The 27,570-nt window shown below is 45.6% G+C and overlaps 1 protein-coding gene across 2 annotated transcripts in view; it reads left to right on the top strand.

Moving 5' to 3' along the window:
• ANKH (ANKH inorganic pyrophosphate transport regulator) overlaps window positions 1-27,570 on the top strand; it is a 131,093-nt gene that overhangs the window by 55,042 nt on the left and 48,481 nt on the right. The window contains exons 1-2 of one of the 2 annotated variants that reach the window (XM_021702521.2): window positions 12,109-12,179; window positions 22,809-23,025. In XM_021702521.2, coding sequence (XP_021558196.1) covers window positions 22,854-23,025 — 172 coding nt within the window. In that variant the 5' untranslated portion in view covers window positions 12,109-12,179; window positions 22,809-22,853. Of the gene's footprint in view, window positions 1-12,108; window positions 12,180-22,808; window positions 23,026-27,570 lie in introns of those variants that run through there. The other variant, XM_021702520.2, reaches the window with a different exon arrangement.

Consider the following 27,570-nt stretch of genomic DNA (forward strand, 5'->3'; position numbering starts at 1 on the left):
GTGTTCCCTCTCTCGCTGGTCTCTCTCTGTCAAATAAATAAATAAAATCTTCAAAAAAAAAAAAAATACACGTCCCTTGAAAATGGGTGTCGCGGTCCCCCGAACAGGCCGATTTTCCCAGCACCCTTCCCGACAGTGCTTTCCTTCCTGAAACCATTTAGGACTTCCCAGAGTGCACCCACCGTGCTCCCCCTGCTTGAAAGAATAGAGCTGTGCGAAGTCTCATTGGCTCCGCTCCCTCCCCCGGGATTTGGTTCTCACCAGTGTAAACAGATCCCAGTGATATTTCTGTTTATTCCTACAGAAGTTTGCCATCAGATAAGCGTTGGCTCAGCAAACACATTTGCTTTGCAGAGCCGAATGCATCACTGGTTAGCAAGACTTTTCCCACTTAGAGAAACACATTTTTCCCCCTGTGGGCAGTCACCCCACTCATTGTTCAACAGTCAGCAACAAAGAAAAGCAGTGATAGCAAACAAAAGGGAGAGGACCTACTGCCCCATGAGAGAGCAAATGGGCAGGAAACTACCCCAGCCAGGGCCTTGCTTGCTGCCCTCCCCAGGGCCCCTTAGCTAGCTGGGCCACTGGGTGTCACCTGTAAACTTCCGGGGGCAACTCACTCCAAACTGGGTTTCTCAAGCAAGGAACTGAGGCAGTGAAGGTTGAGAGCAACTCTGGGGTCTCTTCTAGCCCATCACCTGTCCTGCAGCTTACTCTATGTCCCCCCCCCCCGCCGCCTATAAATCTGCTCTCTCCGCCTGGCCCTTCACCCATGGATTCTGCCTCCTCACGCCCTGTGCAGCTCAGACCACTTAGCCTGCTGTACCTTCGGGGAGCCATGCTGCTAGATGCCCCATGGTCCCACTGGCCCTGATCCCCAGCAGGCCTTCCCAGGCTACCAGCCCTCTGCAGACATGGCCCCGCAGGGGTTGGGAGAAACTCCCATGAGTTATTGGGTAAAGCCACCAGAGGTGAGGAGCGCCCAGGGGTTAGGGCTGCAGCCAAGCATGGTCCAGGGAAAAGGAGGTCCTACAAGCTCTCACTGCACACAGTGTGGAATCAGTGTGTGGCTGACTGAGTGAGAAGGCCAAGTCCTCATCACGTCTGCAGCAACTCACAGTATCCCCCCTAGACATTTGTCATGTCCACCGTTCTTGCATGTCCGGCTCAAGGCTGGCAGAGTCCAAGGGAGCCTGGCTCTGACCACGTCTTTCGCTATGGTTCATAACCCTCTTTAGACGTAAGCAAGAACGTCCACATCCCTTTGGTTTGGGGCTCCGTTGTAACCAAGCACTTTTTTATTTTACATGACTTAGATCATGGATGGTCCCATGTAGAGTTTTCAGCTTGTATTTTCCAGTGCCCCATGTCAGGCAGTGACGCCCCTGCTGGTCCTCAGCTAGAAACCCTGAAACCAATGTTGATTGACAACCTAGATACAGGCCCTGCCCCCAGGGCAACTGACACAGGATGGGGTGCTCGAGGCAGATGAGAAACACCTATTTCTTGCATCAGAATAAATGTTGGCTCCCGACGTCCTTTCCTACCACCAACGCCGCCGTGGGTCCCAGACTCAACACCTCTTCCCTGGGGCTCTGTGACAAGAGATTGTTTTCCAATGCTGTTCTCTTGACATTTCAGTCCATTACACACATTCCTACCAGATCAATCTTCGTCAACTACAGACACAAGTTCTTGTTCCTTCCGATTGCCTGTTCCATCCAACCTAAATCCACCTGTCTCAGATCATGTGACCCCCCCCAATCTAGTTTGCCTCCACCGCCCCCACCCCCCACAGCCACGTAAAGCCCTCCACCCTCCTCTCTCTCTGCCGCCCCAGGCCTTTTCTTCCCTGTCTTCTCCAGCACACAGCTTCGTCTCCTCCACTGTTCAAGTTTGTGTCCCAGCTAGTCTGTGCTGTACCACCTTTAGCCCCTCTTCACTTGCTCCGTATTATCATCGTAACCTCCTTGAAGGCAGGGACCTCATGTGAATCTCTCTGGGATGCTCCGGGGCACTGAACCCATAACAGCTAAGGAGCAAATACTTGTTAATCAGGAGACTCCCAGACAGGCCAGTTCCATACAGCACCTGCTGGCAGAGATTTACCGGAATGGAAGAGTCCAGAGAGCCCCAGCTAGAGGCCCGGGTAGATGTTCTAGCTGAGGAGGTTAGCACTGCAAGCTGCTTGCGCACATTCCTTCTGAAACTGTCAGATGAATGAAAGATAGAGGTTGAGTAATAGAAGTTTGGTTGATTTTGCCTAGCCACTGCTGCTTTGAACTGTGTTGCTGAATTTAGTCAAAACCAATTTCCACTCATTTTTTAAGCAAAGGAACCATATTTATAAAAAGAAATTAAGGGGGCACGTGGGTGGCTCAGTCGGTTCCGCAGTAGACTCTTGGTTTCGGCTCAGGTCATGGTCTCAGGGTCCTGGAATCGAGCCCTGCATGGGGCTCTGCACTCAGCACGCAGTCTGCTGGAGATTCTCCCTCTCCCTCTTCCTCTGTCCCTCCCCCTGCTCGCTCGCTCTCTCTCTCAAATAAATAAATCTTTTATTTTATTTTATTTTATTATGTTATGTTAGTCACCATAAAATACATCATTAGTTTTTGTTGTAGTGTTCCACAATTCATTGTTTTCGTATAACACCCAGTGCTCCATACAGTACGTGCCCTCCTTAATACCCATCACTGGGCTAACCCATCCCCCCTCCCCCCTCCCCTCTAAAACCCTCAGTTTGTTTCTCAGAGTCCATAGTCTCTCATGGTTCGCTCTCCCTCCGATTCCCCCCCCCTTCATTTTTCCCTTCCTTCTCCTAATGTCCTCCATGCAATTCCTTATGTTCCACATATAAGTGAAACCATATGATAATTGACTTTCTCTGCTTGACTTATTTCACTTAGCATAATCTCCTCCAGTCCCACCCATGTTGATGTAAAAGTTGGGTATTCATCCTTTCTGATGGCTGAGTAATATTCCATTGTATATATGGACCACATCTTCTTTATCCATTCATCTGTTGAAGGGTATCTCGGCTCTAAGATAAACTCAAAATGGATGAAAGACCTCAATGTGAGACAGGAATCCATCAAAATCCTAGAGGAGAACATAGGCAGTAACCTCTTTGACATTGGCCACAGCAACTTCTTTCAAGATACATTTCCAAAGGTTAGTGAAGCAAAAATGAACTTTTGGGACTTCATCAAGATAAAAACCTTCTGCACAGCAAAGGAAACAGTCAACAAAACAAAGAGGCAACCCACAGAATGGGAGAAGATATTTGCAAATGACACTACAGATAAAGGGCTGGTATCCAAGATCTATAAAGAACTTATCAAACTCAACACCCAAAAAACAATCAAGTCAAAAAATGGGCAGAGGACATGAACAGATACTTCTCCAAAGAAGACATACAAATGGCTAACAGACACATGAAAAAATGTTCATCATCATTAGCCATCAGGGAAATTCAAATCAAAACCACACTGAGATACCACCTTACACCAGTTAGAATGGCAAAAATAAATAAATCGAAAGAAAGAAAGTAAGAGAAAGAAAGAAAAGAAAGAAAGACAGAAAGAGAAAGAAAAGAAAGGAAAGGAAAGAAAGAAAAAAAAGAAAAGAAAAGAAAGAAATTGAGAGGCAGAAAGGGGTTCTGAAAGCCGGGGGAGCCTGGCTAGGTAGCACAAGACACTTTAGGGAATTACTTCACTGAGTCTGTATCTTTGCAATTTTCGTGAAGATCACAAAGCAACTACCACGATTCCTCTTCCTGCTGCCCGTCTGCTCCCCACCAACTGGAAAGTCAGGAGATCTCAGGCAGTCTGAGTCAGCACGGTCGCTTCTAGAAGACTGAGCTCACCTACCCACCCAGAGTTGAGGTCCTCCACCAACCCCACCAGACCACATGGAGGGGCCCTGTGGGTGTGACCCAGTGGGTCATGGAAGTGATCGTTGGCCTGAATCTTATCCACAGGCTGTGGCTATTCCAAAAATCAAATAAATTCCAGAAGATATTTAGACCTGCCACAGGTCTTTAGGACCCATTTTAGTCTGCCCTGAGCCAGCCCTGCATCCTGAGGTCCCATGGAGGTCTTGGAGGACCCCGATGGGCCAGGTCCTCTGGCTTAAGTCAGGGCAGACTTCCAAACCACTGTTTAAGCAATGCTCTTATTTCAGGGAAGAAAAGAGGGTTGGAGATTTGCCTCCTTTGATGCCAGGCCCTTCCACACACATGAGCTCAGTTAATCCCTAAAATCTGACCTGCAAGAGACAGATTTGGGTGAGCATTCCTATTTTACTAAAGACACTAAATCTCAGAGAGGTGAAGTCATGTGCCCAAGATAACATAGCATTAACTCAGATCTGAAGTGATGGTCCACATGCTTTCCAGAGGATTCTGCTGGATTGAGAGACCAGAGTCTCAGTGTGGCAACTGATAGCTTCATGAGCTCGGGTAAATCATTTTTCCCTATGAGCCTCAGTCTCCCCAGCTTTCACAAGAGCCCAGACCCCTGTACCCACAGCTGGAGTTTTATATGACTCTCTGATCTATACAGGGATGAATATGAAAATAATTTTGAACTTCTACCTAACAGTTTCTTTAAAATATACTTTATAAAAAGAAAGGAAAAGAAAAGAACCATGAAATAGGTAGGATTCGAGTCTCATTCCAGATATATTTTAAGACTCTATTCCTTTTCCAAATTTGCAGCCAATGTCAACAAATACTTAGTCTGTCTAATCTCTTTGTGGTTTGCATAGAAGGTGGATTGAGTGTTTTGCAAAGTTGGGACTTCCTGTTTTTCCCTGATCAGTGTTTTTCTCTTAATTCTTCAATTTTTGCATCAGCCAAGAAAACATGTAGTAGTCATGGGGGATTAGTCGTAAGTCCCATTTGTTTGTGAGGATTAGAAAGTAGGTGATATCATAGTTTATGTCATATTTTATCTATGTAATGTATGCTCATGTTCACATAAAAGAAAGTAATTTTAAGAAACATTTTTCCTCTTCTGTGGAAATGGTCTTTTAGAAAGACCAACAGGGAAAATCTTAGTACATTTTAACTTGTGAGGAAATATCATATTCTATATTGAGCAATCAAAAGGCATCATAAAGCTTACTTTAAAACAGATTAAAATATATGGACAGAGTAATTAATTTTCCACAATGAGCAAATCTATGACTATTCAAAGCCATTGTTTTTATCCTTGAAGCACAGTTTTTAAAATCCATACTTTGCCATTTAGAAACTTGACAAATCACCTTGAGAGAGGTCCTTTTGCTCTCAGTAAAATAGGAAGAAATATTTACTTTGGTTTATTCCTTAGCATTAAGGAGAGGTGATCAAGCCCAAATACTGAACACCTCAAAAAATTTCTAGAAAACAGGCTTAGTCTAATTTCATCACTGCCACTGTGGAAGCACCACATAAGTTGAGAGTGGTTTACCTAGAGGTTTAATGTGTTGTGAAAATATTAAATTTGCTTTTTTAAAAATGCATGTAAGCCATAACAAAGCTCAAGAGTGGTAAAACAATTCTAACATTGACGTTGGAACAATTCTTAAATTCTTACAAAAATGCCGTTATGTATGATGCCAGTGAGGTTGATGGAGTTACACCCAGAGTCCAAGCTATGTGTTTTTATTTCTTTTTACACAGCTGTTTATGGCACATTCCAAAACACTTTTGCTCTAAAGCCCCCTTTTTGGCTCATTTTGATCAATTAGGGGTCCTTTCTCCCTCTGTAGGACTCAGACGACTGCGCTGAGGTACCGAGGTCTTCACAGTTGTTCCAGTCATAGTCCTGCTCCGTGGGGAGCCTGCTTCCCCCTCTCCCTGGCGCTCCCCCTGCTTGCGCTCTCTCTCTCTCTCTCAAATAAATAAAATCTTTTTAAAAAAGTGCCCTAATCCTTACTACAGTTAGTCAGTGAGTAAACTATTCATCTACCAAATCTAAGGTTTTTGAGGGATTTGACAGATTCAGATACCTCTAGTGAGTGTGGCCTGGTTGCCAGGCAGCCTGCTCTTTCCTGGTCAGTGTGCAGGACACGGTGACCATAAATGCTTCACGGTCTGTCTGCGTGCCGGGTCATGTACATTGAGCAGTAAAGAGCATGGTGCTGGGCAAATACACCAGCTCACTGAATGTATTTGAATGAATGAATGAAATAGTTCTGTGAATAAGTAGACGGTGAAGATAACCCTGTGCCAGGAGCCATTGTGTGGCTGAGACTGGTTACAGAGGGTTCCGGAGGAAGGAAGTCCTGGGTCGCCGAGGATGGGCAGAGATGGCATTTCGACGGGGATTAAGAGAGAGCACAGTGAGGACATTCAGGTTGGGCTCTTCCCAGCAGAGCACTGAGAGCCCAGCATTTATAGGACTCCAAGAAGCCTTTTTCTTGGTCTGACTCTGCAGCCTGGGTTAAATGCCTTTTGCTCTAGTGGGTCGTAATTGTTATTTTACCTGTTCTTAAACAAATCAGGGTTTAGGTGCTCAAGTCAAAAAAAGAAGGAGGTCAGGGAGGGCTTAAGCAACAGCAGGAGGGTGAGTTCAACAGAAGATTCCTCTTTTCTCATGGTCAAAGGTCTAGATTTTGGATACTGGCAAGTGTCTTTTGGCCGGCACACAGCCTCTGGGATTCAGTCTTGTGTTTAAAACTACAGTAAAAAAAAAAAAAAAAAAAAATATCATAAATCATGGCATTTTCAAGCAAAATTAACAAGGGGAATTCTTCTAGGAGGTGTCATCACAAGTGATCACAAAGAACAGGACAAAAACATATGAACATTTGCTTCATAGGGTGGCGGGCAGCTTTGCACCCTAGGAAGTTGGCATTTTATTAATTTGTGTGCATTGATGAAGTTGCTTTTTTTTTTATTTCACATGGCAAAAGTAACATATGCTCTTTGTCGTAAGTAGAACAAGGCAGATGTGTGTGTCAAGTTAACAGTTTTCCCCTTCCTGCCCCACTTAATCTTAACCTCTTCTAAAATAACCAGTATTGACAGTTAGGTGTATGTCACTCACCTGCCTTCTTTCTGCTTGTACAAATATCTTTACACATTTTTGAGGGTCTTTCTTTTTTATTTTTTCTAATGGAGTAAAAAAAGTGTAAGTATTAAGTATAAGTATACTTATAAGTAAAAAGTATAAGTATTAAGTATATTGCTTAAGTGCAATCTACTTCTACTTACCACTATATGTGGGCTTCTTTCTAGTTCAGTACATTGGGTTCCACTTCATGCTTTATGATTCCTGGGCGACATTCCCGTGTGTGCATGCACCATAATTATTTGGCCTTTCCTATACTGGTGGACAAGCAGATTTGTCACTTGCCGGTCATTACAAAGGATGCTTTAATGAACACCTTGTGTGCATGGCATTACGTACTGGTACTTTTATTTTGTTTGGATAGCTTCCTTTTTTTTTTTTTTTTTTTAAGATTCTATTTGAGAGAGAGAGAGCACGAGCACAAGCACGGGAAGGGGCAGAGGGAGAAGCAGACTCCCCGCTGAGCAGGGAGTGGGACAACGCTGGGCTCAATCCCAGGACCCCGGGATCATGACCTGAGCCGAAGGCAGACGCTTCACCGACTGAGCCACCCAGACGCCCCTGGATAGCTTTGTATAAAGGGATTGCTGGATCAAGGCGTTGGTATATTTTTAATTTTAATCCCTCTTGACATATTCCTTTGCCACAAGATTATAGCAGTGGACGCTGCGGCAGGGACTGCATGAGATTTCCCCTTGGGCCACATCTTCATCAGCCCTGGTTTTTATCAGTCACTTAAATTGTTTAAATCTGATGGTAGTCTTGTTGTTTCTATTTTTATTCCCCTGACTCCTGCCGTGGGAGAACATCCTGTGTGTATGCTCCTTTAGCTTTTCTTTGTCTGTGAGCTGCCCACCACATGTGGAAGATACCTTACCCTGGAGCCACAGACTGGCTCCAGTGAGTGCTGGAGAGCATGGTGCTGGGCAAATACACCAGCATGAGCGCAGGGTATGACCCATAGACCTCTCTAGAGTCAGGTGCTCCCAGAATTACTCACAGATCTTTCCCTTCGGAATCATCAGGGCCTTGACTGGGAGCCACACTGCTTTAACAGATGCCTTTCCCGGGCACTGACGGGGAATCTCCCTGGAAGCTTCTGGAGCTGCGTGTCCTGTCGGCTTCTTCGCCCAGACTGCAGGGTAGAGGCTGAGCAGGCCTGTGCTCTACCACCTACAGCAGCATCGCTCAATGCCAGGAGCCTGCTCCTTACTGCTTCCAAGGGAAAAGCCTCAAGGAAGTTTTAACTCAACCTCACATGCCTTTTATATAAGTGCTCCCCAATTCCCCAAACCAAATAGCCATTACATAAACATAATGGTTTCCTTCAGTGATAGTTATTGTCAGTACTTAACTCTCTGGTGAGGTAATGACACATTTCTGTGCAAGGCCATCCACACTCCTTCCCTGCTTTGCTGATGGTGGAGACGTGTCCCACCCCCTACCCCGCCACCATCTTCAGTCTGGCGTTGAAGTGAGCGCGCCGGCTAGTGGTGCCAAAGGCTTCTCCTTTGGGCTGCACGGCATACCCACCACGAACCTCGAGCAAGTCATGGAATCTCTTTGAGCCTCCATCTCCTTGTCTACCCAGTGGGAATTTTCAGTACGGACCCTGTTGTTGCAGCATTGTTAGATAAAACCAATTGTGCGGGGCGCCTGGGTGGCTCAGTCGGTGAAGCGTCTGCCTTAGGCTCAGGTCATGATCCCAGAGTCCTGGGATCGAGCCCCACATTGGGCTCCCTGCTCGGTGGGGAGTCTGCTTCTCCCTCTGCCCCTTCCCCTGCTTGTGCTCGTGCTCTCTCTCTCTCAAATAAATAACTAGAATCTTAAAAAAAAAAAAAAAAAAATTGTGACATAAAACCAGTAAGAGAATGCGTGAAGGCACATTCAAGACTGACATACTGAGTATGTAAGAGACTGTTCTTCATGTGATCCATAAATGGTGCCCGAATGAATCAACAGATAGGCCGTCTGTGGCTGCAGCCTCCTTCCAGACCCTGAAGGCCAAGTGGAGAAGGGCACGGATGTCTCCTTGCACCGGGTCCCTATTGTCCTCCTCATCCATGTAGGTGAAAGGGCTGAAGAAGACAACTCCTCAGGCTACTCTGATTTCCAAAGATACAAAACCTGAATTATAGTGAATCTGGATTTTTAGAATGAAGCTCAGCATGTGCATTTACTCTCTCATGCATTAGTTGTATGAAGTAGTAAGTTATAAAAATATATTTGTTGTTTAGTTTAGAAATTTTCAAAACACTGTAATTTTATCCACATTATTCTATAGCTTATTACTTTATCGTATTAGATGGAAAATACTGAGCATAAAGCATGGTTATAGTTGTAAAGGCAAAATGAATTCAGGGTAGTATGTAATTCTTTGAGCCCTGCTACCATTGATGATGCCATTCGACTCTTTCTTGATTTGCTTCTGCTACAGTGATACCCTTTTTCCTGTCTTGTACTGTATTCTAAACAGTTTACTCAGTGAGACGATATTACGTCACATAAAAGACCATAGATCAGGCCAGTCATTTAAACCAATAGTAGTGGGAGCATGGGGAGGTCATAGCAAACCTGCTTGCACACAGAAAGCAAACACAGAGGACCGCTTCGTCACAATTAATTGCCTGTTTCGTTGGGATTCCTTTCTCAGTGTGAGGGCATGTGCACATGTGTGTAGGCCCTGGCATAGAACATGCGTGGGCTGGATGCACTAGCGTGTTTAATGACCAATTTTTTTTATTTAAATCTAGTGTAATTGACATATAGTGTATTATTAGTTTCAGGAGTAGACTTTAGTGATTCATCAGTTGCATGTAACACCCAGTGCTAATGACCAGTTTTTACTGTCTCACTCATCTCCTAAAAACAATCAGATCAAAAGCCCAGAACCTTAGAAATCTTTCACAAAACTTGGGGTATTCCACTCTATAAATACCAGCAGTGAGTCATTACTGAACCTTACGCTGAAATACATTAATCCCACAGCTGAGAAACGAATGAAACCTTGACCAGGTTAAAGATACCGGGATGATGCATTATCTTATGTATAAAAGAAGCCATAAACATCCTTGTCTGTGTCTTTGGAAGGCCACCGTTGAGAGCCTCTTGACATTTCTACCACTCTGGGGAAGACGGAGATGGCACCTGAGCTTCATAATCCAGCACACGTGGTGCTGTGCTCACAGGTGTCCTCTGTCCTCTCGGCCATGCTGTGGAGGGCCTCTTGCGGGGCTCGCGTGGCCCCATTTCCTTTATCCTCGTTTCCTTGGCGTGACCCAGATAAATATGGTGACGTCAGCCTCACTCCGTTCATCCTCCGCATGTACACTTGTAGCCTTTGCTACACATTACTGTTGAAAAATTAATCTTTACCTCAGGATCTTTGGAATTTTTCATAAGAATAGTCTTTATCCAAAAGTTCTCTTTGATCTGACCAGCTAATCCTGTTTCAAGTAAGCATTTGGTACCAACTGCAGTCTCTAATTCCAAGTGAAAGACTTGGAAAGGAGGGTTGGTGTTGGTATGACAGAGTGATGGTTAGGATCACAGCCCAAGGTGAAGCTGTCTGGACTCTTCTCCCAGCTCTGTGTCACCCTGGACAAGTGACTGAGCCTCTCCACATACCAGTTTCCTCACCAGTAAGCTGCGAAATAATAGTAACTCTCTCACAGAGTGATGGGGAGAAGTAATGATCTTAGAATAGCATCTGCCACAAAGCAAGCACTCAGTCAGTTTAGCTGCTAGGGTAGTTTCTTCATCATTATTGTGTTCGTTGGGTTTCATAAGGTCTAAATGCAAATAGGCACTCACATTTCATTCTGTTGGTATAAATGCATTTAAAACTGGACTGGAACAGAAGGCAGCGAATGGATGATGCTTCTGAATGTTGCAGCTGAGTCAGAAAAAGGAATGGAACTTCTGAGTTGCCCAGAGGTCAGCAGACAAGTGTAAGGTGCTAGAACAATCGAGGGAACAGTCTGTCACCAAGCAGGAAGAGGGGGTGGGTGCCAGCAGGGAGAGAGTAAGCATCTTGGCGTGTGAGCAGGGTCGGTAAGTATGTGTATGTAGGCGGACAGAAAGTATGGACGGTTAGCAAAAAGATTTTCCAGACCCCAGAGTTCATCTTCTATTCCAGCTGTTGTTCATGGAGTTGTTGTGGGTTTTTTTAATATAAAAGTATTTTAAACTCAGGTCTGAAGTGGAATGGATACAATCTTGAGATATTAATCGAGAAATACCACCATTTGGAGACCATAAAACTTTATAAGTATAAAAACGTGTAGGAAATTTGGGGATTTTACTAGTAGTAAAGATGTGAGGTCAAGTTGGGGCATAAGTGATTAAATGGCACACGAAGCTTTGATTTTTTAAAGCGCACTAGAAATCCGTAGTAACATTTCTTCCCTGTCGAGCCTCCCACCATCTTGAATCTAAGTTAAGTTAAGCCACGTGATGAAGAAGCTTCATGTTCAAATGGAGGATCAAGATGATTTGAAGAGGGTCCTACAACACTGAAGTATATCTTTTAATGAACTGACTTACTTCCATTTAAGAGGCCAAAAAGTAAAATGTTCTTTTATTTCCTCTGAGATCCTGAAGAAAGCAACAGGAGGAAACTGAGTTAGCCGTACTTGGTACCTGTTTGGTAGTTTGTCTCTAGTCTTTATGGAAACTCTTCTGCAGGTGTGGGAAGTGACAGAAAAAGCCAGTGTCATATTTTGGCCTTGCCCCATGTTGTCTCTGTTTTCAGGAAGCAGTAAATATGGATGGCACCGCACAGAGCAATGACGTTGACTGCTAACGAGGCCAGACCAGGCTTCATTTTACTGCTGCCCCCTTTAAACCACAACCTCGTGTGTGGGTGTCGAGTTCTTGGCTGGAGTGCCAGCTAAACAGAGCGAGGTGTCTCATTTAGAGCAGTATAGATCCTTGAGAAAATAAAACATGGCTGGAAAATTACCGGGAAGACAAATGATCTAATTTAACCCAAACCACTTTTTAAAATACAGACGAACAGAACAATAACAGTGGAAAATTCCAGGAACCTAGACTCGTTGAGAGGATTGAAATCCAAGGGTGCTGATCATCCATGACATTGAAAGACGCTCTTCCCCACAGGTAGCTTTGCCTACACGTATGCTTCTGAATTCTCCACACCTTTACAAACTGAAATGTTCTGAGAACCCTGGGTTTGAGAGAGATTTTTAAACTGTATCTTTTGTGGGCGCCTGGGTGGCTCAGTTGGTTAAGCGACTGCCTTCGGCTCAGGTCATGATCCTGGAGTCCTGGGATCGAGTCCCGCATCGGGCTCCCTGCTCGGCGGGGAGTCTGCTTCTCCCTCTGACCCTCCTCCCTCTCATGCTCTCTGTCTCTCATTCTCTCTCTCTCAAATAAATAAATAAAATCTTTAAACTGTATCTTTTGTGACAATAGCGAGTTTGCTTCAGGTCATAAAAGGTGTTACAGGATCAGTGAAGCTGTAGACAGGGGAATAGTCTTTTATCAAAAAGATTAGTCTAGCAAGACAGAATTATTACCAAACCCAGTGTCCCATTCGTTTTTCTAATCCAGACTGAGACACTGAAGAAAGTATTCATTTTACTAAAAGTAAAAAAAAAAAAAGTGGGAATTTCAGCATTTCATATGCTAATCTCTTGCTATTTTAGGGAACAATACCAGTTTCCAACTCAACACCTTTTTGTGGAAGAATTTGAAAAGCTATTTCTTTATGAGCAACATGATCATGTTTTTACCAATTCTCCATGAGTGTCAGTTACCAGATCAGGTTCTGACTGCCCTTGGCACTTCTTGAACCGTGTGGCCTTCTCTCTCGATGCCTTGTTGCCCCTACAAGCACCCATCTTTCAGTCTGGAGATGACTACCCGGCTTGTGTGTCTGGCACACCCAGTCCTCCGCAGCATTCTCAGCTTCTCCGGGGTGAGGGCAAAGAAGGCTCTTTGCTCCTTTGCCTTCTGAGTTCCTTCTCATGGCAGCCAACTTCTGTTACAGGATTTGACGCATAGAGGTCGTCCTCCATCCCAGTTGACATCCACAGGATGGGACAAAAGGGAGCCAGAAAAAAAGTCTTTGCTTAAGCTTTACACTTAAGAGACTAATCATGTGGCCCAATGTCGCTTTCTATTTATGTCTGTGGGTCTGTAGTTAAGCAGCCCACCTTCATCCAGTGCCTACCGGGGTGCCCAGTGAGGCATAATAGAAGTGACAACGGAAGTCCTTGCCTATCTCTTGAGAAAATACCAGAATGACAAGAATATGTACAGTGCTCTTGCCATCAATTTGCATATTTATTTTAAATACATAGGTTCCACCAAAAATAGCTTTATTTACCCAGAAACCCAAACCTGCAGCTGGAGGGTTTTGTTGATGAACGACCATACTCAAGCTGTATGTACAAGTAATGCATTTGTTTATTCATGGATTGATTTTCAACGACGTATGAGGTGTGCTGAATAGATGTGGGAGAAGTGGTCAGAAGTAAACCCATTCCTGCCTCAGGTCGTCTGGTGAGATGCGGGGTCAAGTAAACAGGCGAGCACAGTACACCATGTTGGGTGCAGCGAAGGGGTCCTGGGTCCTTGCAGCAGCTGCAGAGCACAGAGCAGGGGGTAGGCTCTGGGGACGGCTTCCAGAAAATATGATGGTCTACTGATGATGCGTTGACCAGATACATGGGTGGGACCGGGATAGAGGTGAATCTGTGCAGAGAAAAAAAGCTTAAGCAAAGGACCCTTAGATGAGAGAGAGAGGATGGTATATCCAGACAACTGCAGTCAGTTTAGGCTTCACGAAGCACACAGTGCAAGAGGCATCGTCAGGCAAGGTCAGATCATGAATGGCTTTTGTACTTGTTCACTCATTGCCCAGATGTTTATTGGCTGCTGACTAACCATGTGCCAGACATGCTTAGAGCATGGTTTATGGAGATCATGGTCTGTGAATGGTGTGCAGCCCTGAAGCACATTGCATGCACTTTTAGTAATTTGGATTTTTGCGATCTGACCGCAATGTGGAGGGTCAGAAGATGGCTTGGGGACAGGAAGACCATCAGAGACCTGACCCAAGGCATGGCAGCGAGGCCAGAGAGAGCTGGACAGATGTAAGAGTGACTGGGGAAGACGTATGGATGGGACCAAGAGATCTGTAGGAGTGAGGGAAAGAAGGCATCCGGGGAGCTCTGGGTGGGAACACTGGGTACGTGCATTCAAGCTGGAGCCCCAGACGAGGCGGGCCGCAGGAGCCCACGTAGTCCGTTGATGGTGAACTCGGTTTTGGAAGCGTAGTGTGTGAGGCGCCAGTGGGACATTCAGTGGAGGGGTGTGGGCTTGGAGCTGAAGAGAAGTCTAAGAAGTCTGGAGAGATGGATCAGAGAACTCTGAGCAGACAGAAGGTAACTGGGGTTTGTGGGAGGGGTTGGGATCGCCGAGCGAGAGTGAGAACAGGAGACGGCCCAGACCGAGCCCTGGGAACACCACTATTTAAGAGCCCACAAAAGAGAAAGCATCCCGGAGAAAAGCTGAAGGGGAGAGAGATAGGAAGAAAACCTGGAAACCTCGATGCCACTGAAGCCAGGGGGGAAAGCATTTCAAAGAGGGAGTAGCCAGCAGGGTCAGATCTGCTGAGGGGTCAGAAAGGTGAGAACAGAACAGTGCCCGTTTGCTTTCGCAGGGAGAGCATGGGGCGGGGGGGGGGGGGGGGGGGGGGAGGAGGAAGGCAGAAGCCAGGGCTCAGTGGGTGCATTCAACCCGCCATTACTGGTTGACCTGGGATACAGGTGAGGTTCCTGCACGTGTGGAGCTGCTGTTCCCACAGGCTGAGGAGTACCTGGGGAGAACAAACGTGAAAATAATGAAAGAAGGTAATGCTTTATAGAAGTTATCTATGAAAAGAAGGTGAGAAAGCAGGCGGGAACTAGAAGAAGCAAGGAGTCAAGAGAAGGTTTATTTTTAAGATGGAGAACACCTATGCGTCTGTAAATGTTGATGGGAAAGAGCCAGTCATGTAGCAAGGATCAGACAAGCCAGAGAGGAGGATGGGGGCTCCTGTCAAGGTCAGAGGGACATAAATGCAGAGCCCAGGTCGACAGCCCTACAGTCACCCTGGTCAGACTGGCCTTTCCATTGTAACAGGACAGAGGTGGTGAGGAAGGGCTTGAGCAGATGTGTTTTGTTGAGGTTTGTTTTAGGGAGAGAAGCAACAATAAAATTTTATTTCTTTTTTTAGATTTTTATTTATATATTTATTTGAGAGAGAGAGAGTGTGTGAGTGGGGGCAGGGGGGGAGCAGAGGGAGAGGGACAAGCAGATTTCTGTGCTGAGCGCAGAGCCCAAAACAGGGCTCCATCCCAGGACCCTGATATCATGACCTGAGCCAAAACCAGGAGTCGGACATTTAACCAACTGAGCCACCCAGGTGCCCCCAAAAATTTCAGTTCTGATGGATTCCATATTCCAGATGAAGCAAGAGGTGAAGTTATCTGCTGAGTCCGAGGGAATGAGGCAGGACAGAAATGCAGAGAGAAGAGAACGGGAGAGACGGAGGGTGATGGGGCAGCGAAGAGCCGGGTGGACGGTGGAGGCTAGCCGGGTGGCAGCCAGCTGTCCGTGCCATGGACCTGGTTCCGGCCCCTCTCAGAACCCAAGTAGAAGCCTGTAAACACAGAAAGAGGGGAATAGGTAAATAATTAGATGAATCTGAGGTCAGAGATTTGCACACAGTAAGTTGTGGTTATTGACATGGGTGTAATTAAAGTGGTGACCTTGAAATGTGGGGGCACGATAAGGAAGGACAGACAGGAGGAGCCGAAGAGAAGTCAAGAGAGAGACAAGTTGCATGAAGCTTCAAGAGATAGAGTGGGAGAAACAGAGAGGGCCTCACATCTCCCCAGGAGGGAGAGGCAGGCTCTGTACCAGTCCTCCTGCACCTGCTCCCCAGGGGAGACCACAGTCCTCCCAGCCAGCAGGGAATGCTTGTGGTCACATTGCCATGAAATGCCTATAGGATCAGGGTTAGTTGGTGACTCTTGGCCTGAGAATCTCCATCTGCAATATGGAGATGTTTCTGGTCTCTAGAGCCCGACTTCATCTCTTTTAGGGTTTAAGGATCTAAGACTCTTCATATCAGGGAGATCACATGTGGGATTAGTTAGCCATTTCCCTGCGGGTTGTTTTGTTTTGCTTTGTTTTTGTTTTTTACTTTTTAATATCCTGTAGCTTTGATAACTTTCTGGGAGGAAAAAAATCAGGCAACGGAGCACCACGAACCTGGCAGACACTGGGAGAGACTAAGACAGGTAGAACCCACTGAATGCCTTCAGGACCCAGTTACAGTTTTAAGTCCAGTGTTCCACATTGCTGAGCGTCCGCAGCGTAGAGAACACTGATCTAAAGTGTGAGGAAGGCCCCGAGCCATGCCATTGGGGACCAGGACCCGGCTGTGATTGGCGGGCGGCTTTGTATTTACAGTGCCTTATGCCTGACTCTAATCTAAAGTGCCTTTACTGTGGAAAGTTCGCCAACGTTTAGGAGCTTGCCTTTAAATAGCAGGTGAACCTCTGTCGTTATGACAGAATCCTGACTCAAAGCCTACTTCATTCCAAAGACCTCTCAGGCACTACTCTAGCTAAATTTCAAGACCGTAGCTGGTCCTCTTTCCCCGCCGTGGCTCCTGGCTGTCCTTCCTGGAAGCCACAGTTCTTTGGCTGGAGATGCAGCTGTGTTCCGGAATGCCACAGCCAGAATGGTACCAGCGAGCTAATTCGTGCTGAACTGCAGCATAGTTACAAGGCCTGTATCACCCAGAGAGATTGTCACCTCCTGAATGGGTTCAGATTTATTTCTAGAGTGCTACAGGGCTGACTCTTGGACCATTTTCTATCTACATCCTATCTAGATTATCTCGTTCAGTCTCGTGCCTTTAAATACTACCCATATGCTGATGGCCTCCAAATGTATGTCCACCTCCCAGATGTCTCCCCTGGACTCCAGACTCACCAAGCCAACCATCTTACCTGATTCTCCATTTGGAATTCTAAGGGGCATCTCAGACCCAGTGGGGACACCCAGATGGAGTGCTTGCTTTTTCTCCCCAAACCTTCCTCCCTCTCCCAGTCTCTTCAGCTCAGGAAACAGCTGCACCATTTGACCAGTGGCTCAAACCTAAAAAACTCAACAGTCAGCTTTGATTTCTCCCTTGTCCTCAGGCCCACCAGGTGGTCCATCACTGTATCAGTTTATCTCCAGAAAGCTCTCAAATCAATCGACTTCTCCCCATCTCCACCCTCCCATCCTGGTGCGAGCCATCACCTCTCTTACTGGGATTACCACAAACTCTTTTTTTTTTTTTAAAGATTTTATTTATTTATTTAAGAGAGAGAATGAGAAAGAGAGAGCATGAGAGGGGGGAGGGTCAGAGGGAGAAGCAGACTCCCTGCTGAGCAGGGAGCCCGATGTGGGACTCGATCCCAGGACTCCAGGATCATGACCTGAGCCGAAGGCAGTCGCTTAACCAACTGAGCCACCCAGGCACCCTACCACAAACTCTTGACTGTGCTTCTGCCCTTCCCTGGCCAGGCCACCCTCATTGCCACAGCCAGCATGAGCCCCACCTCTGCTCAGACCCTTGAATGGCTTCCCACTGCTCTTAGAACAAGACACATACTATTCACCATGACCTGGAACCATCTCAGCATTGCCTACTTTTCCAAACTCACTTTATGCCCCCACCCCCACCGCTCTTCCTGGCCCCTGCTTGGCCTTACCAAGCCCTCCGGTAGCCCTCGGCCCTCTGCCAGCTCTTCATCCAACAGGCTCATTCTTGATCTTGGGGCCTCAGCTCCACTGTAACCTCAATTGTCACATCCTTGGAGGGGTTACCTCATCTAGTCCATCTGAATAAGCTCCTCCAAGGAGTCCTGGTTCATTGGCATATTCCATTTCTTCAGTACCTATCACAGTAAGTGTTTATACTGGTTGTGAACATGGTACTTCATTCTTTCACAAAGTTACCAGTATGTGATCCCCTCATGTTGCACGTCTGGGGACGTATCATGAACCAGACGAAGTTCTGTTTGCCCTAGAGCTTACATTCAAATGGAGAAGATAGTAAGACAAATAAAAAGTCAATAGTCGATATAATGTCAGGTAATGAACATGCTGTGAAGAGCAACAGGGAAGCAAGTTGAGACAGACAGATGAAGCAAACAACAGGTGATAGAAGGATCTGGAAGGATGAATTACTGGAAAGAAAGCATCACAAATAATGGGCAGTCGGTGTTTTATTCAAATCAGTTTTGAAGAAATAAGTTATTTCTTTAGGAAATGAATTTTGAACCATATCTCACAGCATAAATTCTAGGACTTAAAAGTTAAGTGTGCAAATGAAACCATCAACTAGAAGAAAATTACCTTACCTGTGGATGGGGTAAGAACGGCCAAGTCCAAAAAATATGGGAAGAAACTCCACGAGATGATTGATGGACTACATATAACTTATTATTTGGGGGATCAAAAGAAAATCAGGAAATTATAAAGTGGACAAATTGAGGGAAATACTTGCTATAAATGAGAGTAATAAAAAGGCTAATAATATTAATATAGCACATGCCCTCAACTGTAAAGCTCTTCTTTCCTTGCCTTTTAATGTTTCTTGAAATTAGAATGTTTTTCATCCACAGTGTACATTTAATGTGGCCATTAAAAACGTTAAATCAGTGGTATATCTGACAAGTAATAACATCTTAGAATCAAAATGCGATTTTTAAAATTCATAAAAATTAATATGGGCATGAAGTTCGTAGTAGAAAATACTTCATTCATTCAACAAATATTTGAGTGTAGGGACGCCTGGGTGGCTCAGTCGTTAAGCGTCTGCCTTCAGCTCAGGTCATGATCCCAGGGTCCTGGGATCGAGTCCCGCATCGGGCTCCCTGCTCAGGGGTTGGGGGGTGTCTGCTTCTCCCTCTCCCTCTCCTACTCCCCCTGCTCATGCTCTCTCTCTCTCTCTCTCTCTGTCTCTCTCTGACAAATAAATAAATGAAACCTTAAAAAAACAACAACAACAAATATTTGAGTGTTTCTGATGTGGTCAGGTGGCCGGTATAAGAGTGGTAAACAAAATAGACACAAATCCTTGCTTTTAAGTGCCCCCTCCAGGCCAGTCACTCCCTGGTTTCATGTACTCTACTTGCATCCAACCTAAGATCAGCCCGGTCATTTCAGCGAGAATGAGGACCTTGGCCAACACCACTCAGCAGTTAAGTGATAGAGACACGTCCAGCTCAAGTCTTCGTGGCTCTAAACCCTGTGACCTTCCTCAAATTACCATAATTGTTGAGCTAAGTGGAGGGTTCACGCTCAGTCTTGCTGACAGAGCCTCATTCCCTGTGCTCCCCCTGCCTCTCACTTGCCTGAGCCCTGCCTGTAGGACTCCCATCAAGGACCTGTTGGTGGAAATAGGAAGTGGGTGCCCCAGCCAAGGCGTACATCTTCTTAGCCAAGAATAATGTTTTGTCAACAAGACATGTAAATAGTCTAATCCCGCATTATTAGGTGCCCTCCTGTATGCTTTTTCAACCTATGCTAAATAATATCGATCACTTAAATTTCAACAAATGTTTTGGCAATGAAAAACTAAACAATTTGTGGTCATAGATGTTGGGGAAGGACAGGGAGGAAAAAGGCCAAGCCATACGCCGATCTCAATATCTGAGAGAAACATAATTAGAAGTTGTCCTAAGTTGGGGTCTCTGGAAGCAGAGCCTGTGTTGGGGAATTCTTATGCAGGGGATTTGATGCAGGGAGAGGGGAGAGTTGGGTGGTGGGGAGAAGTTAAGTAAGGAGGTGGTCTCCACTGGAGAATAGCTCCCACTTGATCCCACAGGGAGCTCTGGAGTATGCATTGTACTCCCCGACACTGAGGCGGGGAGCTGATCTTCTATACCCCTGTGTCAGCCAGCCATTGGCTGTGTGCATCCTGGGGGTCAGGTGTGGCTTAACCAACCCCAACTGGCTGGGGACAATTGTCCCTAAGGAGGAGGCAGCTGTGAGCCTCTGTGGCCAGCTCCCACCCAGTAAAGGGTCTGGGTGGGACACCAACAGCATCCACTGCATAAGGTCCAAAAAAATTAATCTGGAAGATTATCCAGTGATAGGTTTTGACACATGACAGGACACTCTGACTAGATGTGCCTATTGAACACAGGATTTACGATCAAGAAGCTTCTTGGTTTTTATTTTGCTTTAGGGTGTTAAAGTATTAGATCAGATCAGATCAGATCAAATAGATTAGATGTATTTGCTAGAAGGAAAATTTTTTCTAAGGAAGGCATCATGGGAGGCATGCTCCACAAAGGGTAATAAGAAGGTTCTTTTGGGAATTTTTAAGTATTATTGGAAAAAAAGGAAAAGATGATTAGACATATAATTGGAAACAATTATCAAAAACTAGCTTATCTAATACCAACTTTGTCAGAAGAATTATACTAAATTCCTATAGCTATCAGATATTTTTCTTCTAGGTTTTTCTAAAACCATTTTACACATTGGTATTTTCCTATAAATACTTTCTTTTTTTCTTTTCTTTTCTTTTTTTTTTTTTTTTGCTCACTGTGCTTTGCATAGAACGTTCAACTCTATAATGATGGATACATTGTCGTTATTTGTCAAAACCCCTAGGATGTACAACCCAAGAGTGAATGCAAACCATGGTCTTTGAGTGATAAAGATGCATATTGTAGGCTCATTGGCTGTAAAAATGTAGCACTCTGGCGTGGGATATTGATAGTGGGGAAAGTCGTGTGTGCTGGGCCAGAGGGGGTATAGCAACTTTGTACATTCTGCTCCACTTTGCGGCTCTAAAAAATAAAGTCTATTGTTTTGTGCTTTGGGGCCCTAACATGGACCCCAGTGAGCCCTCCACAGACATCTCCCCCTTTCAAAATCAGTGTTACTACTGGGCTGCCCCTTGTGGATCTTACTATGATTGCTGGGTGCCCTTCAGCAACAACCATCAGGAAACTTTGAAAAAAGAAAGGTTCATGACTTACTAGACCCAGAAATTGCACAGCACACCTGGGCTACCCCAGTGAGATGGGGGGCGGGGAGCACACACACACACACATGGGCCTGGGATTCTGCTTTTATTGGAGTCAAGGGTGGGAACACAGAGTTTCACAGCCTTACTCTTTATTGGTGAATTTAAGACATAAGAACAGGAATTTAAAGCTCTTGGGGAAGAGACAAGTGGCCCAAATGGCCAATTATGAAATCAACTAAGATCTCTTTATCTAGTCGTGTGGCTGGCCATGGGTTTATGCACAATAGTTTTCTTGAAAGTGGATGCCTCTTTGAAATAGTTGTCTGAGCAATCAAAACTTACTGTCCATGCTTACACTACATCTGTTTCTGAAAGTCTATGACTGCATAGAAAGCCGACTCTCCTTAATCAGTTTCCTGTTCCTAAAGAACTGGTGAGGTCCTAGCGACGTTTTTTTTTTTTTTTTAATTCTATCCACCTGGACATCCATTCCCACATCTGTGGTATAATTGTCGAGCAGCAAGTTTGGAAATGCCATCATGACAAGGCCACCTAGGTACCTCAGAGGGTCCCTCATGGACGATGGTGAAAACGATCAGAATATTCTGGGGCACCTGGGTGGCTCAGTGGGTAAGCGTCTGACTCTTAATTTCGGCTCAGGTCATGATCTCCAGGTTGTGAGTTGGAGCGCCGCTTAAGATGCTCTCTCTCACCCTCTCCCTCTGCCTCTCCCCACTCGCTCCCTAAAAAAAAAAAAAAAAGGATCAGAATATTCTGTGACCACAACTTCTTGAGCAAGCATCATCCAAAAACAGTGTTTTTGGTTTAAAGGTTTTCTTTTCATACTTGTTTGCACAGAGCTCAGGAGTACATTTCAAGTTAAAATACAGTAAGAATTGGGTAAATAGCATCTGTCAGTTGTATGATATATTCCTTCAGTACTTCTTTTTTTTAAGATTTTATTTATTTGACACAGAGTGACACAATGAGAGAGGGAACACAAGCAGGGGGAGTGGGAGAGGGAGAAGCAGGCTTCCCGCCAAGCAGGGAGCCTGATGCGGGGCTCGATCCCAGGACCCTGGGATCATGACCTGAGTCGAAGGCAGACGCTTAACAACTGAGCCACCCAGGCGCCCCTTCAATGCTCTTTTCATAGCATAGAATCCACTCTATGCTATGAAGGGTACCTACATAACACATACATGGTATTTCAGGTTATGGGTGCACGCACACACGCACTCACACGTGCACACACACACGTGCACACGTTCCCCTTCCTTAAAGAAGAAGAGAAGCCATCACCCACTCCGTACAAGGTGTCTGTCTCATTTCTAGAATGCCTGTTGCCCTTACATAAATTCAGCCTACAAATAAAATTTAACATGTTAAGCTTTTAACCAAAACTTCCTAGAATTATTTTCTGGTATTAGCATAAAGTGCTTGTTGGGTTTTTCCTCTATTATTTTAACCCCAACAGGCAGGTATCTCCCCTTCAAGAAGATATCTCGAACCGAAGCTAATACGGATGAAAATGAAAACTAATAACCTTTATCAAATTATGGTGAGCTTTACCCTAAAAGCTGCCTAGCGTTTCTATAGAAACCTGTCTGCTGAGTTTTTATTTTGGAAGTGTGAGTCCCTGGAGATGCAACGACATTTCTAATGCTGTTTGTGGGTTCTTTCTCCCCCCACAGGCCTTGAACCGGGGCATTGCTGCTGTCAAGGAGGATGCGGTGGAAATGCTAGCCAGCTACGGGCTGGCGTACTCCCTAATGAAGTTCTTCACGGGTCCCATGAGTGACTTTAAAAATGTGGGCCTGGTGTTTGTGAACAGCAAGCGAGACAGGACCAAAGCTGTCCTGTGCATGGTGGTGGCCGGCGCCATTGCCGCTGTCTTCCACACCCTGATAGGTAAGGCTGCTGACCCTCGCGCAAGGCGCTCGCTTGGGGCGTTTCTTGTTCTTTTCCAGCCATTCGAATGCATTTATTGCAGTAAGTGATTTCTCCAGTAATTATTAAAACATGTATCATGAAAATTTCAAGGGATGACAGGAATGGGGTTTGTGCTCCTAGCGCAAGAAAGGAAAATGTGTTTTCCCTGGGAAGTCCTAGCTTTCATTCTTTGACTCCCAAGCCCTGTGTCGGAGAGGAAGTGATTTCAGTAAGGTCAACCACTTGGCCCAGGCTTCCTAGAGACACGCATTACGACACAGACTCAATCTTAAAAATAAAAACAGAATGGTGGTTATTTAGGATTGATGCCTATCAGCAGTGAGAACAAATGGTTGTTTTATGTGTTAAATAAATGAAACAGGTGGTTTTATGTATTGAAATTAACTTATTTTAGGGGCTCACAAGGCTATTTTATTCAAAGACGAGACTAAATACCGTGGCATAACATTCTTTCCATGAAAAAATAAGGAAGCTATATCATACATACAGTGACCCGCAGAGAGTTGCACCAAGACCTTGGAAAAGGACTTGCTTTGGAGCCTCAGTCCTGCTTCTACTGCCTTCTGGGTGGCGATAAAACTCTAAGAGCCTGACTTCGGGGCTCCTTGGCTTTAAAACAGCTCAGCTTACCGGGCATAAAAATTGAGTGGCACATCTATTGAGCCCAGTTGCATAAAACCCGTGAATAACACCTCATAAATCCATCGTGTACCTTCAAAACGGCACTGGCTGCATGAGCTCCATGAATGTCAGTGGTTAAATAAAGGAGTCAGAAAATTAACCCAAACCATTCAGGGTGTATTCAGATGGCAGCTAATGGTTACTCGCACGACTGTGAATCTAAAAGGAAATGGGGTGAGACCCTTTTAGTTTTCCTCTTGAATGTAGCGCAGACTTCTGTGCTGAGAACAGTGTGAAACCGTAAGAAGATGCTAGTCACGGGCCAGATTTTGAGCCAAAGTGTTGATATTGGTCGTTTAACTTGGGCTCAGAGCTTCAGGGCCTGGGGTTGAGAGGAGATGCTCTTCTTCCTTCAACTCATGCCCTGAATACTAACTTGTGCATGTGCTTTGAAGAAACGTCCTACACCTGGATTTGATCTGGTATATGCCTTGGGGAAAATTCCAGACGTGAAATGAGTAGGTCTAGATAATTTGTGTCACAATGGGTAAATTAGTTCCCTTTTGCTACCAGTTTATTTGGATTTCTTAAATAAGCCTAACGTTCTCTATTTTAGTCATAGTTGCATAAGGCTTTGGGACTAATAGCTAATTACTAGGCATCAGGAATCACGGAAGAGAAAAGCTGAGCGTCCTGTGTTACGGAAACCGGCATAAGAAACATGTGGTCGGGCACCTGGGTGGCTCAGATGGTTAAGCGTCTGCCTTCGGCTCAGGTCATGATCCCAGGGTCCTGGGATCAAGTCCCGCATCGGGCTCTCTGCTCCTTGGGAGCCTGCTTCTCCCTCTGCCTCTCTCTCTCTCTCTCTCTCTGTCTCTCATGAATAAATAAATAAAATCTTAAAAAAAAAAAAAAAGAAACATGTGGTCATCAAGATAAAAAATCAGCATCGTTTTTCAAGTTAGATCTAAAATTTTCCTTTTTAAAAGAGAATTATAAAATCTTACGTGTGAATCAAAACAGTTCTACGTCCCAGATCGATGTAGCAGTTGTTTTGAGTAGACTCTTGGAATTCTGTTGGACTGACAGACTTTCAAGTCTAGAAGATCCACCAACCCAAAAGTTCGTGTCTGCTCTGTGTGCACCAGAGCCTGGCTCGATACCGAAACTGCAGGAGCCTTGGGAGTATTTCCAGCTTTTAGTTCCTGGTCTTTGTTGGGCAGCCGCCAGTAAGTGTCTCATTTTAGCTAAACTGTGACAACACTATTGTTATGGGCACATCTGTGAGACACCACTTTTTTAAATTGCAGGGCATGGGGTTTGCCATGACCAAACCTTAATTTAGGCCAGTGGTCAGGATGTAGGTGTTCTCCTACTTTCCCCTCTTAATTAATCCATGGAAGACAGGAAAACTTGCTGATCGTGTATTTGGTTAATTTGAGTCCAAGTTAATTTCACCTGCACGAAGTGAGTAGCGCCTGACCACCTAATTCACACAGATGGAGAAGCCACGGCTGCGGCTGTTTGCTTTGTTCACACAGTTGATTCTCAGCAGGGACCTGTAAGGCCTCTTCCATGTCCCAAAGCAGCCTGGGCAGTCAGCACAGCTCGGGGGATCGAGTCCCGAAGCTCCTCCAGTAACTTCTAGAGTGGGTCCATTTGTCAACCTTCCCATGTCGGCCAACTTTTCCATTACTCACAGATTATAGACCCATCCTGAAAAGGGTAAAAGGATACAACCTGACGTCATCGAAACCACCAAGGGTGCTGGACACGGACGGTTTCAGCATAGTCTCAAAATGTATCGCCACGTAACTGACCCCGCCCCCCCCATACTCAGTGACTGTGCTCAGCTGAGAGTCAGGAGGCGGCGCTTGGTGGGCTCGCTGGGGGCCATCAGCCAACAGTGGGCTGGCCCAGATGGCCTCTGCTGGGACAGCTGGGCTCTCTTCCACCAGCCTAGCTTGTGTGGACAGCTGTGGCAATACCTCGAGTGAGAAGACAGAGGCCCACAAGGCCTTTTGAGGCCAAGAATTGGACGTGGCCACCATCTCTGCTACTGTGCACAACTGGCCAAGAAATCCCAGGCCAGCCCAGGTTCAAGGGGGTAGGGAAATAGACTCCAACTTCTCACCAGAGGAACTACGAAATCATATTGCAGAGTAGGGATAAAAGGAGGAGAGAAGAATCGGGGACCTCTTGCAATCAGTCTACCCCAATCTCTTCTTCGGGGGATGATGGATTCATGCATTTTGTTCAATCAGTATATATTGAACACCTACCGTGTGGCAAACGGTGGGCTAGATCCCGGGAATTCAGATATGAATAAGGCACGTTCTCTAGAGAAAAGCAAGATATCATGCAGTAAATTATTACAAATCCCACTCCGCTGAGACTCAACACCAGTGAGATCAAATTTACGTTCTTGTGTTAAAAATCTCACATTCACTGTGCTGACTTTATGCATGGGTTTATGATATATCTCCAAGGCCTGGGCAGCACTGTACTTCCCACACCTGTATCTTCCAGATAAATGTTGCACAGTGCAGTCTCTAGAGGGATGTCCTATGTCGGTGTCCCAGCCCCCGTGCCGGCAACCAGCCACTTCAGGTCAGCTGGAATGGGCCTGACGCATATGAGCCGTTCGACCATATGTGTGGAAGTGACTTGAATATCAGCCATACAAGCACACACACTTGGAAATGATTCATTAGAAACACAGGGGTCAGGTTCCCTGCCTCTGTGAGAAGCCTAGTAAACAGAGAAGCATAATCAGTGGGACTTAGGAGACTTTTAACTCTGGGAACTTGGGAATTTGAATAAGAATAAGGGTTCTCAAATCACCTCTTGGAAATGCACATATTATCCTGTTACTAGAATGGGAGGAGGGCTTTCTCCTCACTTCCCAGGGGAAAATAGGTGTATAGACTTGTCTTGATTAATATTAACGTTTTGTGGCTATTTTGCAACAAGCATTAGTAACTACTGGATGAACAAGCCTGAGAACCACTGATTCTGGAAAGAGTCCGTCACCCTGATGGGCCCAGGGCAGAAGAGCTAGGGATTTGAATGGCCCTTCTGGTTTCTTCTTGTTTGGGTGGGGTCAAAAGCTGTCTACCTATAAAAAGTTCAAGCCTGTGTCCTCCCTGCTGTGGCCACATCATGAAATCTGTTTACGTCTTGTTCAGAAGCCTTGTTTAATTTTTCTTTTTAATGTTCTGCTCTTCAGAAGGAATATAAGCTGTCTCAGAACAATCGAGGTAGGGCAGTTTATAGAAATTGATGGTCCATAAATGTTAGGGCAGCCAGCCTGGTAATTATGGACTCTATGCAAAGCACTTTCAACAAATTACCCCCAGCCAACAGCTCCAGCCAGAAACAGCTCAAGGGCACAGGAGGGGAGGGGGGAGGGATTGGGTAAAAAACAGCTGCGGGCCCATCAGTCCCAAAGTCTCCTGGAACCTGGAGGGCAGAGGAGCTGAGGACCAGCTGCAGGCTGAAAAGAGCAAGGGGGTGGGAGGGGCAGAGTCAGAAAGCCTGGCCCGCTGAGCTCACCACCCAGCCCTCCTTCAACGCATCTTCATACCATCTTCATTATCCTGCAGAGAGGCACTATTTTTTATGTTTTCATTGAAATATTCTAATCTGTAGGTACATTGAGGTCTATCTACAGAAGGTAGAGAAACTGATTTATATTGATCTCTAGCCCACCCACCCACCCTGGACCACACAAGCAAACTGCATGCCCTGCTCTCAACTGCTCCAACTCATGGGTCCCAGAGTCTCCCAGGAAAAGACTTCTCTCTTCCGTTCTCAGAAGCCGCCTGTGTGGCTTTGCTGGGGTTGTCCTAACAATGTATCCCAGACTGGGAGGCTAAGACC

This window comes from Neomonachus schauinslandi, chromosome 7, assembly GCF_002201575.2.
Source record: "Neomonachus schauinslandi chromosome 7, ASM220157v2, whole genome shotgun sequence".
In the NCBI taxonomy this organism is placed as follows: domain Eukaryota; kingdom Metazoa; phylum Chordata; class Mammalia; order Carnivora; family Phocidae; genus Neomonachus; species Neomonachus schauinslandi.